Source organism: Vulpes vulpes, chromosome 14, assembly GCF_048418805.1.
Source record: "Vulpes vulpes isolate BD-2025 chromosome 14, VulVul3, whole genome shotgun sequence".
NCBI lineage: Eukaryota > Metazoa > Chordata > Mammalia > Carnivora > Canidae > Vulpes > Vulpes vulpes.
The window spans coordinates 23,721,281-23,738,796 of record NC_132793.1 but is presented as its reverse complement, the minus strand read 5'-3'; the positions used below and the strand labels follow the sequence as shown (position 1 = coordinate 23,738,796).

Sequence of the window (17,516 nt, the reverse complement as noted above, 5' to 3'; positions counted from 1 at the left end):
CCCAACTGACTGAGCCACACAAGCACCCTGCCTCACCTCTTTAAACCTGTTTTCCTATCTGTAAAATGGGAATAATAAGGTTCCTATGACATAGATTGTTATGAAGAATAATTGGAATAATCTATGTAAAGGGTTTAGTGCTTGGCAAACGGTGTTAGCTATTTTTATCATTATTACCAAGAGCCCTATACCTAAAATAGGCAAGAGTAGAGCTGATCTGGTTGAAACATGAATGAGAGGACCAGAATCACATTCTTTTGGCTCCTTCACCTTGTCACTGAGATCCTTGTAAGGTATATATGTAGAACATCTAGGGATTTGTAAAACTCCGTTTGAAAAACCCTGATCTGGTCTAGTGTCCTTATTTTGTGGATGAGGTAATACTGAGTCCACATTCCCAGATTCCATATATGATATGGTTTCCTGGACAATTCCTTTATCATTCATGTCAGTCTCCTCTGGACATACTCTAGTTGGTCAATATCTAGCTATGGTCTGCCTTGGACAGGGAACTGTTACTATTCTTTGTTTTAACTTTACATATCTAAGATTATATTAGTCCCATTGACAGCCATATTCTACTAACCAACTTATAATCTCCTATAATACCTAAGACTTTTCTATTTATTGTAATAATAAACTATATTTCCTTTATACTGTATTTGTTCCCTTGTTTTTTTGAACCTGGGTATGGTTTACAACAATACTTAACAGATGAGGAAGTTGAGGCTTAGAGGGTGGAAGTGACTTAGCTAGTCATGTAGCAGTTGTAACTTGTTCTGGACAGAACACTTACATTCTCTGTTGTAGACACTACGCTTATGTACACAGCCTTTGTGTTTTTGCCACAAGTGGCAAATTAGGATTCAATTTGCCACTTGTCTAGCCAGTTTATTTTGAGAATTTAGGGATAGCTTTAGAAATGTTGACTACAATTTATAATTTATAAGGGCTAAAGACATTAAAGGGCAAACCTCAAAGAAATAACATCCTTTCCTTAGCTGTGTTCATTTATCCACTCACCAAACAGTTTTATACTGAATATCTACTAGATGTAATCTGCATACTACCTTGAGAACAGTGTGTTAGGGGCATCAGGCAAAGGCAAAGGGACAGTAAGGCACTGACAGTTCAGGCAAAATATGAAAATGGAGATGAAGGTTGAGGTCATGAAGAATGGTCAGATTTTGGAATATTTTGAAGGCAGAGCCAATAGGATTTGCTGATGAACTTGATGTGGGATAGGAGAGAATGGAGTCAAGAATATCTTGAAGGGTTTTTAGGGCAGTTGGATGGCTCAGTGGGTTAAGCCTCCAAGTCTTGGTTTTGGCTCAGGTTGTGATCTCACATATCATGGGATGGAGCCCCACATCAGGCTCTTGGCTCAGTGGGGAGTCTACTTGAGATTCTCTCCCTCTGACATGCACATGCTCTGTCTCTCTCAAATAAATAAATAAATCTTTAAAAAAGTATTTCAAAGATTTTTTGTCTGAACAACAGGAAAACAGGAATTTCATTAGTTGAAGAAGAAAGAAGACTGGGAGAAACATTTGGGGGAGGATCAGGAATTTGTGTTTCATACACAGAGATATAAAATTGCAATTTGACAAGTGCTAAGGCACCAATAAAGAATTTCAATTAGAAATATGACCTATCAGAGTTATATTTTGAAAAGATCAATCTCTTGATTAGATATATTTAAAAACAAAAACAAAAAAGCCTAACCTGAGGATCTGCAGTCAGAGGTCCTAACCATTGCTTTGTGATCTTTGGCAAGTTATGACACCATTCTGAGCCTCAGTTTCCTGACCTTTCAAATGGGATAGCAAATCTTGTTCTGCCTATCTCAAAAAATTGCCGTGAGGACTAGCTGAGATGAAAGATGAAAAAACATACTGCAAAGACTTATTACTGTGCAATGATACTAATACATATATCACACATGTCCAAGGGCATTGTTAGGCAGAGAGATTCAAGACTGATAGCCAAATATGACTTCTATCCTTTCCAAAATGCCCTTCTTTCCCTCCCATGAACACGTAGCCTCTTATCTCAAACTTGGCTCAAAATCCACTATTTCCAGGAAATAATGTCATGATTTACCCCACTTATTTCTTTTTGCATTCCTTTGGTGTTTTTCTACACTGCGTTTTCTTGCTTTCTTTGATCATTGTCTCCCAAGATTGGTCTTACATAATGGGTGGTTTGGATCTTTCTAATTAAGGATTTTAAGCTTATGAAAGTAAGGACTACCTTCTCATTCCCTTCCATTTATGATATGACAAGCAGTAGGCACTGATTGTCAGGTGGCCACTCTGGCAAACATCATTTCCATTCCTTCATGGCTTGGGATTTAGTAGGTAAAAAGTTTTGAGGTAAAGGAGCGGGCCTTTAATCCAGTGGCCTTTATGGCTTTTCTTACAGAATAAAATTAAAGCATTTTGGGATTCTATATATGATGTTTCTCTAGTCTATATTATAAATCTTTAATTTAAAGTTTTGAAATATGCCTAAATTTATAGAAAAATTACAAGTACAGCTCTTTCTCAGTTACGGGGTCTGTGCTTAGGTAAAGATGGGAGAATAGAGCCAATACAACAGTGGTCAGGAGCTAGGTTTGTCGCAAAACCTGTGTGACTCCATGGAAACCCTTCAGGAAATCCCCTCAACCAAGAGCTGAAGCTGATTTGCAGATAAGAGTTCTGGAACAAAGTCTGGAGGGTTAACTTGACTCTGGCCAAGATCCATAAGGCTGCTTGAGAGCGGCCCATGCACATTCCTGTTTGAATGTAACACCTTGCTTGCAGCGACTCACCAGGATCCAGGTAAGATAAAGCTCCTTCAATCCAGAATCATCTTTATTTGACTTTCAGGACCTCAACATTCTATCTTTTCAATCTTACAGTCTATAAAATGTAGCTTAGGGGATCCCTGGGTGGCGCAGCGGTTTGGCGCCTGCCTTTGGCCCAGGGCGCGATCCTGGAGACCCAGGATCGAATCCCACGTCGGGCTCCCGGTGCATGGAGCCTGCTTCTCCCTCTGCCTATGTCTCTGCCTCTCTCTCTCTTTCTCTCTCTGTGTGACTATCATAAATAAAGAAAAATTAAAAAAAAATGTAGCTTAAGGTCTAACTGATTTGATAGCTATTTAATTTTATACCAAATGATTCAGATTTTTAGAGATTTCACCAATGTCTCTGAAGGGACCTCCTGAAGAGTTTTGCAATTTTTGAAAAAAATATTCATTTATTCATGAGAGACACAGAGAGGCAGAGACATAGAGGGAGAAGCAGGTTCCCTGTAATAGGTCTGATGCAGGACTTGATCCCAGGATCCCGGGATCATGACCTGAGCCAAAAGCAAATGCTCAATCACTGAGCCACCCAGGCACCCCAAGAGTTTGCAATTTAAAATTTGATGAGGGATCCCTGGGTGGCGCACCGATTTGGCGCCTGCCTTTGGCCCAGGGCGCGATCCTGGAGACCCGGGATCAAATCCCACATCAGGCTCCCAGTGCATGGAGCCTGCTTCTCCCTCTGCCTGTGTCTCTGCCTCTCTCTCTCTCTCTCTCTGTGACTATCATAAATAAATAATAATTAAAAAAATTAAAATAAAATAAAATAAAATTTGATGAAATAAGAATTTTTTTGAACTGCAAATATCACCTTATATCACTATCACTCAATTAAGAATAAAGATAATTTAACTGCATGACAATAGTCAGAACATATAGGACAAAATATAGTCCTTTATATCAAATAAATGTAGCTTTATGAGGAAAATATTTAGGATTGGTATTGGCCTGTAGACTGGCCTGTGCTTTTCTGCTTCTATATCTAAGCTAATTAATGTTTTTTCCTTGTCTCTGGATTGCTGTTCCTTATCTGAGCTAGTCTAAATCCTGCTTATTCTTTCATAACCATCTGAGATGCTATCTTCTTTATGAAGCTTTTCCCAATTCTCATTTTCCAACCCTCTTTCTTGCTCTCAGCCAGAATGAATAATAAAACCTATTTCTAGAAAGTACATTTACTGAAACATTTCCCTCGTTTACAGCTGAAGCACCTAAGGCCCAGAGAAATGAAATAATTTATAAAAAGTATAGTGTTGAGAAAAGTAGCAAAGCTTGACTTGAAGCTCAAAATTTCTGAGCTCTTGCCCTGTCCATTCATTTCCCTGTCATTGCAGCATTCCTGCCCAAGGGCTGAGAGAACTTCAGCTGGAGCTGAAGATGGGCCTAGAAGAACAGCATGGCTGAAATTTGATCGGTTAAGGTTGGCCCAGAACCTGGAGGAACCTAGGACAAGGCTGAACAGTATGAATTATATGCATTAGGCTTTAGGGAGCTTGTAATAATAAAGGATCTGAGAGTACTGCCCTCATACACTTGTTAATACTACCTCATTATAGTTTTGATTGGCATTTCTCAAATGATTAGTGATGTTTCACGTTTTATTCGCCATTTGTCTGTCTTCTTTGGGAAAATGTCTATTCAAGTCCTTTGCTCATTTTTTAATTGTGTTGATTGTTTTTTTGTTGTTGATCTTCAGGAGTTACCTATATATTTTGAATATTAATCCCTTATGAGATACGTGATTTGCCAATATTTTCTCCCAGTGCTGTGAGTTGCCTTTTTACTATAGGAATAGTATTTTTTTTTAAAGATTTTATTTATTTATTCATGAGAGACACAGAGAGAGACACACACACAGGCAGAGGGGGAAGCAGACCCCATGCAGTGAGCCCAACATGGGACTCGATCCTGGGTCTCCAGGATCACACCCTGGGCTGAAGGCAGTGCTAAACCGCTGAGCCACCCGGACTGCCTGGAATAGTATTTTTTGATACATGAAATTTTAAAACTTTTATGAAGTCCAATGTCTATTTTTTCTTTTGTTTCCTGCGTTTTTGGTGTCGTGTCTGTGAAATTTTTCTTTTGTTTTCATCTAAAACTTGTATTGTTTTAGGTCTTATATTTTGGCCCTTGTTTCACTTTGAGTTAATTTTTGTATGTGCTGTTAGGTAAGGATCCAACTTATGGATAGCTATGCTCCATGGGTGACCTGTTAGCTTCTAGCAGCAGGTTTTTAAAAAATTAATGTATAGATATTTATGATATGTGCCAGGCATGTATTAGATGCTTAGACATAGCAATAAACAAAAGAGATCTGGTCCTTGTCCTTATGGAGCTCACATTCTGGGAGGGTGGGGCAAGATTTTTGCCTGTGAACTGGAATTTTATTTATGAAGAAAATGTTGGAGACAATGTATTTGCCTTATTTTAGGGAATGAGGGTCATGTGTCTAAGAGCAAATGAATGTATAAGTGCTTCTGTGACATTTGAGCACTGCCATGGACTGCGAAGGTAGACATATGCAGACTTCCTTGTCAGAGGTTTTGGGTCTTTTCAGAAAGTTCTCAGGATATTGGAGAGATTGTGATGTGAATGATTTGGCCATGGGCTTAAGTTCAAAGTGGGTGAAAGTGTCCTCTCCTTTTCACAGTGCTCCTGGAGATTCTTAGGAGAGAGGCTTCATAGTCATGTCCACTTAGGTACACTCCAAATTACTATAGTTGAACAAATTTGTAGGCTGGAAGTCAGAAAACTGGGACCTGGTTATAGATTTTCCTTAATCCCACTGTGTAGTCTCGGCAAGCCACTTCCTCTGGATTTCTTGATCTTTAAAATGGGGATAATTATACCTTTTCTACCTATTGTTAGAATAGCTGTGAGGATCAGGTAAAGGATTATCCTCTTAATGTAGTTGTATTCCATACTCGTTTAAGGATCTACACCAATACCATGTGAGACAGGCATGTCAGTTTTTTGCTTTTTTTTTTTTACTTTTTAAAAATTTTATTTATTTATTTTAGACAGAGAGTGAGCGCACTAGTAGAGGGAGGGGCAGAGGGAAAGGGAGAGGGGGGATCTCAAGCAGACTGCATGCTGAGTGCAGAACTCAATGTGGGACTCAATCCCATGACCTTGAGATCATGACTGGAGCCACCCAGGTGCCCATTACTTTTATTACTTTTATTTATTTAATTCTATTTGATCTCCAACTCAGCTAAGTTTGTTCCCCGCCCTGCGCCCTGCCCCCTATGTAAATAAAACCTCTTTTCTCTGAACCTAACTTTTAGGGCCCATTCTCCTGGCTCTGAAAGGAAGAAATAAGAATCAAGGAGTCTTAAGATATATTAGAAATTATCCAGCCTAATACCAATCTTCTCTCTCCTCCTTCCTCCCCTCTAATACTTTACAGAGAAGGAAGCTGAGCTCAGAGGGAGGGGGAAATTTGTGCAAATTCATACATTGAATTAGAGGTAAACAATAAATAAAGGTCTGGGGGCTCCAAATAATTATCTGAGGATCTTGTTAATAATCCAGATTACTGGACCCCACTAGCCTATTGAATTAGAATCTGAGGGTTTTGTTTTGTTTTTAACTTTAGCATTGTATAGGCACAATGTTTGGGATAGGAGAGAAAGATGGCATTTTAAACAATTTTTTAAATTTATTTTTATTTATTTTTAATTTTTAATTTTTTATTTTTTATTATTTTTTTTAAATTTTTTTAAATTTTTATTTATTTATGATAGTCACACAGAGAGAGAGAGAGAGGCAGAGACATAGGCAGAGGGAGAATCAGGCTCCATGCACCGGGAGCCCGATGTGGGATTCGATCCCGGGTCTCCAGGATTGTGCCCTGGGCCAAAGGCAGGCGCTAAACCGCTGCGCCACCCAGGGTTCCCTATTTTTAATTTTTTAAAATTTATTTATGATAGTCACACACACAGAGAGAGAGAGAGAGAGGCAGAGACATAGGCAGAGGGAGAAGCAGGCTCTATGCACCGGGAGCCTGACATGGGATTCGATCCCGGGTCTCCAGGATCACGCCCTGTGCCAAAGGCAGGCGCCAAACCGCTGCGCCACCCAGGGAGCCCAACAATTTTTATTTTTTAAAGACTTTCTTAGAGAGAGAGCACACATGAGCACAAGTGGGGGGAGGAGCAGAGGGAGAAATGGACTACTCGCTGAGCAGGGAGTCTGACTGATGTGGGGCCTGGAGGCTTGATCCCAGGACCCTGGGATCACCACCTGAGCTGAAGGCAGTCACCCAACTGATTGAGTCACCTTCGCACCCCATTTTTTTTTTTAAGATTTTATTCATTCATGAGAGACAGAGAGAAACAGAGAGACAGGCAGAGACACAGGCAGGGAGAGAAGCAGGTTCCATGCAGGGAGCCTGACAGGTACTCCCAGGACTCCAGATCCATGCCCTGGGCTGAAGGCAGGTGCTCAACCGCTGAGCCACCCAGACGTCCCCCCAACCATTTTTTTTTAAATGAAGTGAGGGGAGTGTATTTGTGAAAGAGAAAGTGGGAAAGGAGAACCAACTCAGATCAATGTTAAGAAAGATTATATATGGAAGTTGAGAATCTGGACACTTACTTTCTTAAAACTTTTCTTCCTCAACTACCTGCAGGAATGGAGTACCCTATCTTGAACACTAATGATTTCAACCATGCTATTCTATCTAAATAACAAAGAACCATTGTAATAAATATTTTTGCATACACGAGACACCTGATGTACGTATAAAATAGTGCTCTTGGTTATTTTTTCCACTTTCTTTTTTTGCTCTAGTCATATTTCTATTTTAGGCAGTATTCCAAATTCTGTGATAATAAAGAATCTGAGAGAACTGTCCTCATTCACTTTTTTTGTTTAAGGCTAGCATGGGACACAGTATGGTAGGAACGAGTATATATGATTTCCCTCCTATAAGTAGGCATGTAAGCAGAGGGAAAGGGTTACCTTCTATACCGACCCAGGTCTGCCTTGTCAACAGAGAACTGCAGAATCCAACTGGCACCAAAGTCACTTTGACCAAGGGAAACAGGCACAAGGTTCCTGGATCAAAGCCTGAAAATAGCTGGCAGGAGGACAGGATGCAATAATAGCCTAGATTGCAAAGTATAAATCCTATAATCTGAATCTCAACTCCAGGGTCTTATTGCAGTCTCTCCCATAGCAGATTCCAGATCTGAGCCCATTGTAGAGGCTCAAGAAATTTATCTTGATATTTTTCCAAATCCTATTCCACAAGTTTTATACTCTTCTCCCTCTGTGTCTACCATTTCCCCCTGCCTGTCTAGCATGTCTATTTTGTTAGTATCCTCTGTGATCTTTTTCTTTCCATGTTTCCTAACTCTGATCAGCTTGGATCTGGCTGGTCATGTGAGCAGAAAACTTTGTTCATTCGTTCATTCATTCATTCTTTTACCCATTCATTTCATAATTACGTATTTAATACCCTCTGTGTGTCAAATTTTGAACTTAGTACTGAGGAGAAAAAATATATCTTGTCTACCTTTAAGGAACTTACAATCCAGTGAAGGAAACAGATGTATACATATGACTATAATGTTAAAATAAGTAAGTACCACATCTTTAGGCAAATAGAGACAGAATGAATGAATGAACAAATGAACAGTATGAATGAATGAATAAATGAATAGTGCTAAGAGGCAAACTTTCTGGAAAAGAAGATTTGTAAAGATGGCTGTTTCTCCAAATTAATCTGTATGTTATTAAAATTCTAATCAAAATCACAGAATTTTAAAATTTGAGATAGGGATGCCTGGGTGGCTCAGTGGTTGAGTGTCTGCCTTCAGCCCAGGGCATGATCCTGAAGTCTCAGGATCGAATCCCATATCGGACTCCCTGCATGGAGCCTGCTTCTCCCTTTGGCTGTGTCTCTGCCTCTCTCTCTCTCTGTCTCTCATGAATAAATAAAATCTTTAAAAAATAAAATAAAATTTGAGATATAATTCATACCATGCAGTTTACCCATTTGAAGTATACAAGTCAGTGATTTTTGTTATATGCAGAGTTGTGCAATCATTATCACAGCCAATTTTTAGAACATTTTTACCACCCCAAAAAGAAACTCCATATTCATTAGCAGTCACTCCTCATTTTCCTCCAGCCTTTCCCACTGTAGCCCTAGGCAACCACTAATCTATTTTCTGTCTGTATGGCTCTGACTATTCTGGACATTTCATGAAAATGGAATCATACAACGTGATGATTTTTTCTAGCTTCTTTCACTTAGCATAATCTCATAAAGGTTCACAAGTGTAGCATGTGCCAATATGTCATTCCTTTTTATGATTCAGTCTTTGGAGTGTGCCTCCTCCCACCTCCTCCTCCAGCCCTTCTCCCTCTTCACCATGACTAAGGCAGGAGTGCCCAGAGGGGACATTAGTCTGCTAATTGGTAAAGCTATATTGCTTCTACTCCCTGCTCCCTTGATGAAAGGGAAAGTGACTTGAGGTTATACTTACATCTGAGTGCCTTACATTTGTGCAGTGCTTTATGAATCATAGAATACTTGATTTCACATGATTTCTTAATTTTACATAAAGAATTTCAAAGTTGGAACAGGCTTAAAAGTCATACCAAATTTCAGAAAACATGAATCACATGGGTTGCTTATAAATGAGAGTTCTAAGGCCCCCACTCCCTGGAGAATGATCTAGTAGGTGTCAGGGTTTCCCTGGCTCAATCTCTGCAGTCCTGTACTGCAGCTATGTGGGGCAGGGCCTTGCAATTTGCATTATTAACACTGCCTGACCATGCTTTGAGACCCATTGGCCTTGCCTTGTCCCAGCTATGTCTTGGAGTCTGCTCTTTGGTATCCCTGCAAATCCCAGATTCTTTTTTTTTTTTTATTTTTTATTATTTTATTTATGATAGTCATAGAGAGAGAGAGAGAGAGAGGCAGAGACATAGGCAGAGGGAGAAGCAGGCTCCATGCACCGGGAGCCTGATGTGGGATTCGATCCTGGGTCTCCAGGATCGCGCCCTGGGCCAAAGGCAGGCGCCAAACCGCTGCGCCACCCAGGGATCCCAAATCCCAGATTCTATATGATATCTCCACAGTTAGGAAGCTCCTGAAGGAGTACCTTCTATCATTGGACAGTTCTGACAGTTAGAAAGGCTTTCCTTACATTGAACTCTCCCAATTGACCCACCTCTTCATTTATTTTTTTTAAAGATTTTATTTATTCATGAGAGACACAGAGCGAGGCAGAGACACAGGGAGGGAGAAGCAGGCTCCATGCAGGGAGCCCGATACGGGACTCGATCCTGGGTCTCCAGGATCATACCCTGGGCCAAAGGCATCGCCAAACCCCTGAGCCACCCAGGCTGCCCAACCTCTTCATTTATAGTTACGAAACACGAGTCTACTTCTTTCCCATAACAATCCTTCAGGTTCATTCATTTATTCAGCAAATATTTACTGAGCACTGACCATATACAGGGTTTTTTGCAAGACACTGGGTATTCAGCAGTGAATAAGACCAACTTGGTCTGTGCCTTCAGGAAGCTTACAGTCTAGTAGGAGAGACAGTGTTGTGATGAAGAATAACAGGAAGGTCTGATGCTACTTAGAGTGATCTGAAACATGACATAGAGCAAACCATTTGAAGAACTGGGGGAAGAACATGGCATATTCTATCAGAAGACTGATAATGTGTTTGGAGTCTATTGAGTAGAATGGGACAATGGAACAAGATGAGTTGGAGAAGATACAATGCATAGTAGAAGTCTGGAATTTCTTCTACATGTGATGAGAGCCACTAAAGTATTTTAAACAGGAGGTGATGTAATCTGGTTTGTTGTTAATAGATTATTCTGGGTGATATATGGATTGGAAGAGGGTAAGAGTGAAGTGGAAGACCAGTTTGGGTCTTGACCATCCAGGCAAGAGATGAAGGGGGTCTGAACCAGAGTGGAGGCAACAAAGATACAGATATTGAGACTTAGTTATCATGTATCTCATTATCTTCTCTTCTCCAGGCTAAACAGCTCAGTCCACTATATCCTCTGATAATAAGTTTGACTCTTTTTCTTATTTGGGTATTTCTCCTCTGGAGGATCTAACCCACCAGTTTAGATCTTGCCCTCTGTTTCTGTGAAGAATCTAGTTTTTTTCCCACCTATTCCCCCCCGCCCCCAGCTCTTTCCTCCAATCCTGTACCTTACTTTTCTGTTAGTTTAGGGAATTAAAATCTCCAATTCAATGACTGTCCCTCATATAAAGAGGGGAGTCCCAGTCTTCCCTATCATTAATCAATTACCAGGTTTTCTGTGATTCAATGATGAACCTTAAATATTTATTGTGCCAGCTGAACTTGGAGGAAATTGAGAAGAAAAATACATGATCCCTGCCCTCTAAGAACCCGAGATGTAATGGGAAATATAAAGCCCCAATAAATGTAATACAAGGTAGTATCAATAGATCACAAGGAAAGTGAGGTCGTCCGTGCCAAACTCACCATGTGACTTCGAGCACATTAAATGGTCTCTTTGGATCCTTTTGGAGTTAGGAGACTAAACTGAATGTTCTTTTAAGAATTCTTAACATCCTAGAGGGCTTGGGAGCTTGCAGTAGGCCAGTATTCTATTCACCTCCTCCTCCTAATGAGGCAGGGGCTGAACCTGGTGTATATGTCAGAGAAAGAAGACACTGGAAGAAGTAAGATGCCTATATCAATTATGCATAGCTTGAGCCCAGAACTTGGAGAGGCATGTACACTGTGGGTGTGTGTGAATGTGTGTATAACTAGAAGTGGGCTCAAGTAGGCAGTTCTTGTGTAGGTTTGTGCTTATCTGTTCCTATGTACTTTCTATGTACCAGACTCTATTCTAGATTTGAGGGATGTAGTAATGAACAAAACAGACAAGTTCTCTGTTACCGTGGAGCTTATATTCCAATGAAAGACACAGGTAATATACAAGCAAATAAAATACACGAGATAATTTCAAATAATGGAAAGTTATGTGAAGAAAATAAAACAATGATCTGCTGGAGTTTGGGGAAGGGCAAGCTGTGCACATAGGTGGGTATGTAAATGTGGTGCATATACCATGTTTGAGGTAGATAGGTCCATGTTTGAGTCCTGGGTTCATATATTTCTCCTTATTTGTACCTCTGTGTGCAAATGGGCAGCGTTTATGCCTACAATGTTTTGTATATTAGCATATGTCATTTTGCACATGTAAGTATGCACAGGTGAGCTGGTATGTGGCACACATGTAGGGACATTTTTGCATGGGTGTGTGGTATATGTTGGCATTTAGCCATAACTGGAGATGTTCTGAAGTTTCTGTGGCACTCACCAGTGGGCCAGTTAAGGAAATGGCTTTTTGCCTCTGGTATTCAGGGCCACTTGCCAGCTTCCTTTCTCTGTGTTCCTTCTCACTTTAGAGAGCTCTCTGTGCTTGGCTCCTCTAAGCCCTAGGAGGGCCAAGCTAAGGAAAGGATAGTAACTGACTCATCAAGCCAGGAGCTGGAAAGAGGCTTCTTTCTGTGTAATCTTCTGTGTAACCTCCAAGGCCTAATTTCCCTGCTTGTCCCTGTCCTTCATATGATGAGGCAAAAGAGTCCCGCCTTGAAATGAGAAGACTTGAGGATCTATTCTTGGCTCTGCCACTTATTATCGTTTGACCTTGGCCAAGCTACTACATCTCTCTGGGCTTTAGTTATCTCCTTGAATACTCTGGGTAGTAAGGGAGCACAATGGCCTGCAGTATTTAGGATGGGCTGGTACTGGTGCCAGAAGGAAAGGGGAAGGCATTCTGAGCAGGTGCAATGGCGTCATCAAAAGCATAGAGGTCAGCTTTTGTGTGTAGGAAGCCAGGAGGAACCTAGTTAAAATAAAATTCAAACTTTTTACCATTGCCTACAAGGCCCCATGTGATCTGGCTGCTGCCTAACTCTCATTCTTAACTTTCTTCATTCTAGCTTCCTTACTGTTCTTTGAATAGGCCAAGCTCTTTACTGCCTGAGTGCCTTTCCAAATTTTGATGTTCTCTCTGCCCAGGATACTCTTCTCAAGAATTCATATAGTTGACTACTTCTCATTACTTGGGTCTTTTAGCTCAGTATCACCTCCCCAGAGGGAGGCCTTCTATGACCATTATTTAAAGTAGTTGTCCTCTAATGTTTATCAATATTTAAAATGCAGATATCCTTTGACCCAACAATTTCTTTTTCTTCCAACAATTTCATTTCTAATAATTCATTCTACAGATATATTTGCAAGTGAGTAAAATGACATTTGAATAAAGATATTCATTGAAGCATTTATTTGTTAGATAAACTATGGCACATACAAACTGTGGAACATTATGCAGATGACAAAGAAAATGAACAGTACTGGGACGCCTGGTTGGTCAGCAGTTAAAGCGTCTGCCTTTGGCTCAGGGCGTGATCCTGGAGTCCTGGGATTGAGTCCCTGATCAGGCCTCCCTGTGGGGAACCTACTTCTCTCTCTGCCGGCGTCTCTGTCTCTCTCATGAATAAATAAATAAATCTTTTTTTTTTTTTTAAGGAAACGAACAGTACTTTAAGTCTTGATGGAGAATTTTATCAAGTTATATTGTTGAATTTTTAAAAAAGCAAGATGATTGAGCTGTATACTTAAGATTCATGTAGTTTATTGGATGTATATTATACTCAATTAAAAAACACGATACAGAATAGTGTTTACTGTATACCATCATTTGTATAGAAAAAACAAAAATATATAAATAAATACATATATATAATGCTTATATAATAGGTCTGTCCCACGGTTAAAACAGCTGTTTCCTACCTCTTCCCATCCATGCTTGGTTAGGGACTGAGGTGCTTATCTCTCTTCTGAACAGTATTAAAATTCAAAATTTTTAATTCAGTTTTTAAATTTCCATCTTCAGTGATATCTGAAGGATCTTATGAAAGATTCTAATAGTATAGTCTTCTTCTAAAGTAATTACCTTGGTCACTCCGCATTAGTTCAGTTGCCCTGCAGTCTCTAACCTATTAGGGGTGGTCCTGTCAGCATATTGACTATTTTTGGAAAATTACACAACATAGTACCAACAGTGGTTGCCAATCAAGGCATGGGGTTAGGGAATAGGGGTGGGAGGGATACTTTTCATTACATATCTTTTTTTGTGGTACCATATGTATATATGTATTACTTAAAAAAATCATAAAATTGAAAAAACACACTGGGGGTCATTAAATCTTCACATAGTCTTGAAAGTTCCTTAAGATATTTTTTCAAAAGTATTTCCAATCAGTCATTCATTATATCATTCTTTATATCCTTCATAATGCTTATGATCTGAAATTATTTGGCTGTGTTACTTATATACTTTTCGCATTGTCATTGGAATATAAGCTCCATGTTATCAGGGATCTTGCTTATCAGTGCCTTATTTCTATACATATATACAGCACATAGTAGTTGTCGAGGAAGCAAACATGAAGGAAACTAGGCTGAAGCCTAGGAAGGAATGGGAGGTGAGGCTGAAGTGGTAGACAGAACTCAGTTGATAAAGTGTAGTGATTCTGAACTTTATTTTTTATTTTTTTTAGAAGGAAGAGCAAGGGGCAGAGGGAGAGGGCAAGAGAGAATCTTAAGCAGGCTCCCCACCCAGCACGGAGCTTGACGTGGGGCTCAGTCTCATAACCTTGAGATTATGACCTGAGCTGAAATCAAGAGTCAGACGCTTAACCAACTGAGCCAGTCAGTTGCCCCTAAAACTTTAAATGTGTATCAGAGGTGTGCCTGGAACGCGCAGTCAGTTGAGCATCCTACTCTTGGTTTTGGCTCACATTGTGACCTTGGGGTCATGAGATAAAGCCATGTCAGCTCCACACTGAGCAGAGTCAGCTTGAGATTATTTCTTCCTCTACCCCTCCTGCTCATGATCTCTCTCTCTCTCTCTCTCAAATAGATAAATAAATCTTAAGAAAAAGAAAAAGAATTGGCAGCTGAATCGTTATACTTTTGTATATTTGTATATATACTTGTGTATATATTATACAAGTATAATCTTTATACTTGAATCTTTTTTTTAAGATTTTATTTATTCATGAGAGAGAGAGAGAGAGGCAGAGACGTAGGCAGAGGGAGGGAGAGAGAGAGAGAGAGAGGCAGAGACACAGCCAGAGGGAGAAGCAGGCTCCATGCAGGGAGCTTGATGTGAGACTCGATTCCAGGACTCCAGGATCACGCCCTGGGCTGAAGGCAGGCGCTAAACCACTGAGCCACCCAGGGATCCCTTATACTTGAATCTTTATAGCTTGTAATAAAGAGGCAGATTCATGGATGCTGTGATTTTGATTCAGTAGGTCTGAATTGGGGCTCTGTCTTTTTAGAAGTTCCCTTAGGTACAAGTGATCTGGAAATCTCACTTTGAATAACACCAATGCAGTCTTGACACTGTGCTCCAGAAGAATCACATTTGTAATATCATCTTTTTTTTTTTTAAGATTTTATTTATTTATTCATGAGAGACACACAGAGAGGGTAGAGACACAAGCAGAGGGAGAAGCAGGCTCCATGCAAAGAGCCCAATGCGGGACTCGATCCCGGATCTCCAGGATCACACCCTGGGCTGAAGGCAAGCACTAAACTGCTGAGCCACCCAGGCTGCCCTCTCTTTTAATACATCCCTAGGATGGAAGAGAAAGGACCATCATCCCATTTTACCAACCTAAATGAGGCTCACAGATGGACAGTGCATTTTCCAATGACACACAGCTTGTGTATAAAGTATGCCTTAAAAGGCCAAAGTATCTGACCAGTCAGCTCAAGGTGTTATAGTAGACAGCTCACCCTCATAGGACATTCATAAGGAGTCTTGGTGTTCCTGAATGGATATGATGACTGTTCCTATTTTTTGTTTGGGGGAAGAGGTTATATTCCCTAATGGCTAATTCTTTCTGATGTATCTCAGGGAGGGCAATGAACCAGAGGAGACCACCCAGATCACATATCGTGAGCTTCTGGTCCAAGTGTGTCGATTCAGCAATGTTCTCCAAAAACAGGGTGAGTATGGGGGTATGAGAAGGGGGCTGGAGGGTCCTGTCTTGGGGTATTTGAGGACTTGGGGGAAGTAGACAAGGAATGGATGGAATGTAGTAATAGGGTCAGCTGTGGGGAGGAAGGGCAGTAGCTGAACAAGAAGAAGCAGGTAGCAGCAGGAAGTGTCCATGGTGCATGATCTGTGTCCTTTATTTGCAGGCATTCGGAAGGGTGACCGAGTGGCCATCTACATGCCCATGATACCAGAACTCGTGGTGGCCATGTTGGCCTGTGCCCGCCTTGGGGCTCTGCACTCTATTGTGGTAGGAATTTGGACTTGAAAAAGATACCTAGTAGGGGATGGGAAGGGATGGGGCTCTGGAGAAGTAGGTTGGGCCTGGATGCTAGAGGACCTTGAGAACCAGACTAAGAAGTTTAGATTTGTGTCATAAGTTCCATATCAGTTATCCAGTTTCTTCTAGAACCATAACCTAGAAATCCTGAAGGTTTTATGAGTGTCTCCTTTCCTGGTTTATTTAATTCCTAGGTCCTCCTCTCCCTCAGTTTTTCTTCCTTTTCCTAGTTTGCAGGCTTCTCTGCAGAGTCTCTATGTGAACGGATCCTGGATTCCAGTTGCAGCCTTCTTATTACTACAGGTGACTAATTCTCTCACCCCTTTTCCAGAACTTCTACACCTGAAGTTTTGGTCTCTAATCAGCTAGTTGATATTTGCAAATGCTCAGCATAGAGGGTAGGGACTGCCTACCCTTATCTCCTGATTCCATCTCACCTGACCCTCTGTCAGCTCAAATCAATTGGAAGAGCCAGAGTCAAGAGACCTACCTCAGGAAGGGCTCCATGAACACTGTGCTCACTAGGGATAAGGGACTAGGAGTGTGGTGCCTTCCTAAGGCCTGGAATGTTTATTGCTCCCCAAAGATGCCTTCTACAGGGGGGAAAAGCTTGTGAACCTGAAGGAACTGGCTGATGAGGCGCTGGAGAAGTGTCGGGAAAAGTAAGTGTGTTTGGTTGGTTGGCTACTGCTCTGGGTTAACTGGGATTTTCCCCTGTACCAGATTCCCTTTGTCCCTTCTATCCTAGATGGACATGGGTGGGTCCTGCCAAATTCTCTCTGAGCCAACCAGCTACCATTTCAGGTTTCTCCTTCTTCTAGGGGTTTCCGAGTGAGATGCTGCATTGTGGTCAAGCACCTGGGGCGGGCAGAGCTGGGCACAGGTGACTCTCCCAGCCAATCCCCCCCCATTAAGAGGCCATGCCCAGATGTGCAGGTGAGTCTGGTATTCCTATGCTTTCCTCTGGGTTGAAATTGGCCCAGGAAGTTCTTTATGTGCTTCGTTTCCTTATCATAATGTTGAGAGCATCTGGGAGCAATCCTAGGAATGCCTCCTCTGGCAGGGCTGGTAGGGAGCTGGGGGACTTTGACCTCGAGTGTCAATAGGGAGCCCCTCATCCTTGGGAACCTAGCATGAGAGATTGTAAGGGGACTCTATGCTGATTGGGGTATCCTGATGGGCACAGGGGACCCTCAGGGCTTGGGCTTGGGTTAGAAATGGGCTGACTTAATCAACTATCTTCAATTTTAAAAAAAGAAAGAAAAAAGAAAGGAAGGGAGGGAGGGAG

General features: G+C 41.1%; 1 protein-coding gene across 2 annotated transcripts in view; it reads left to right on the top strand.

Moving 5' to 3' along the window:
* Nucleotides 1–17,516, top strand: part of ACSS2 (acyl-CoA synthetase short chain family member 2) — a 45,565-nt gene that overhangs the window by 15,628 nt on the left and 12,421 nt on the right. For both annotated transcript variants that reach the window (XM_026009840.2, XM_026009842.2), the window contains exons 3-7: nt 15,808–15,899; nt 16,095–16,198; nt 16,459–16,531; nt 16,815–16,890; nt 17,050–17,164. In XM_026009840.2, coding sequence (XP_025865625.1) covers nt 15,808–15,899; nt 16,095–16,198; nt 16,459–16,531; nt 16,815–16,890; nt 17,050–17,164 — 460 coding nt within the window. The remainder of the gene's footprint in view (nt 1–15,807; nt 15,900–16,094; nt 16,199–16,458; nt 16,532–16,814; nt 16,891–17,049; nt 17,165–17,516) is intronic.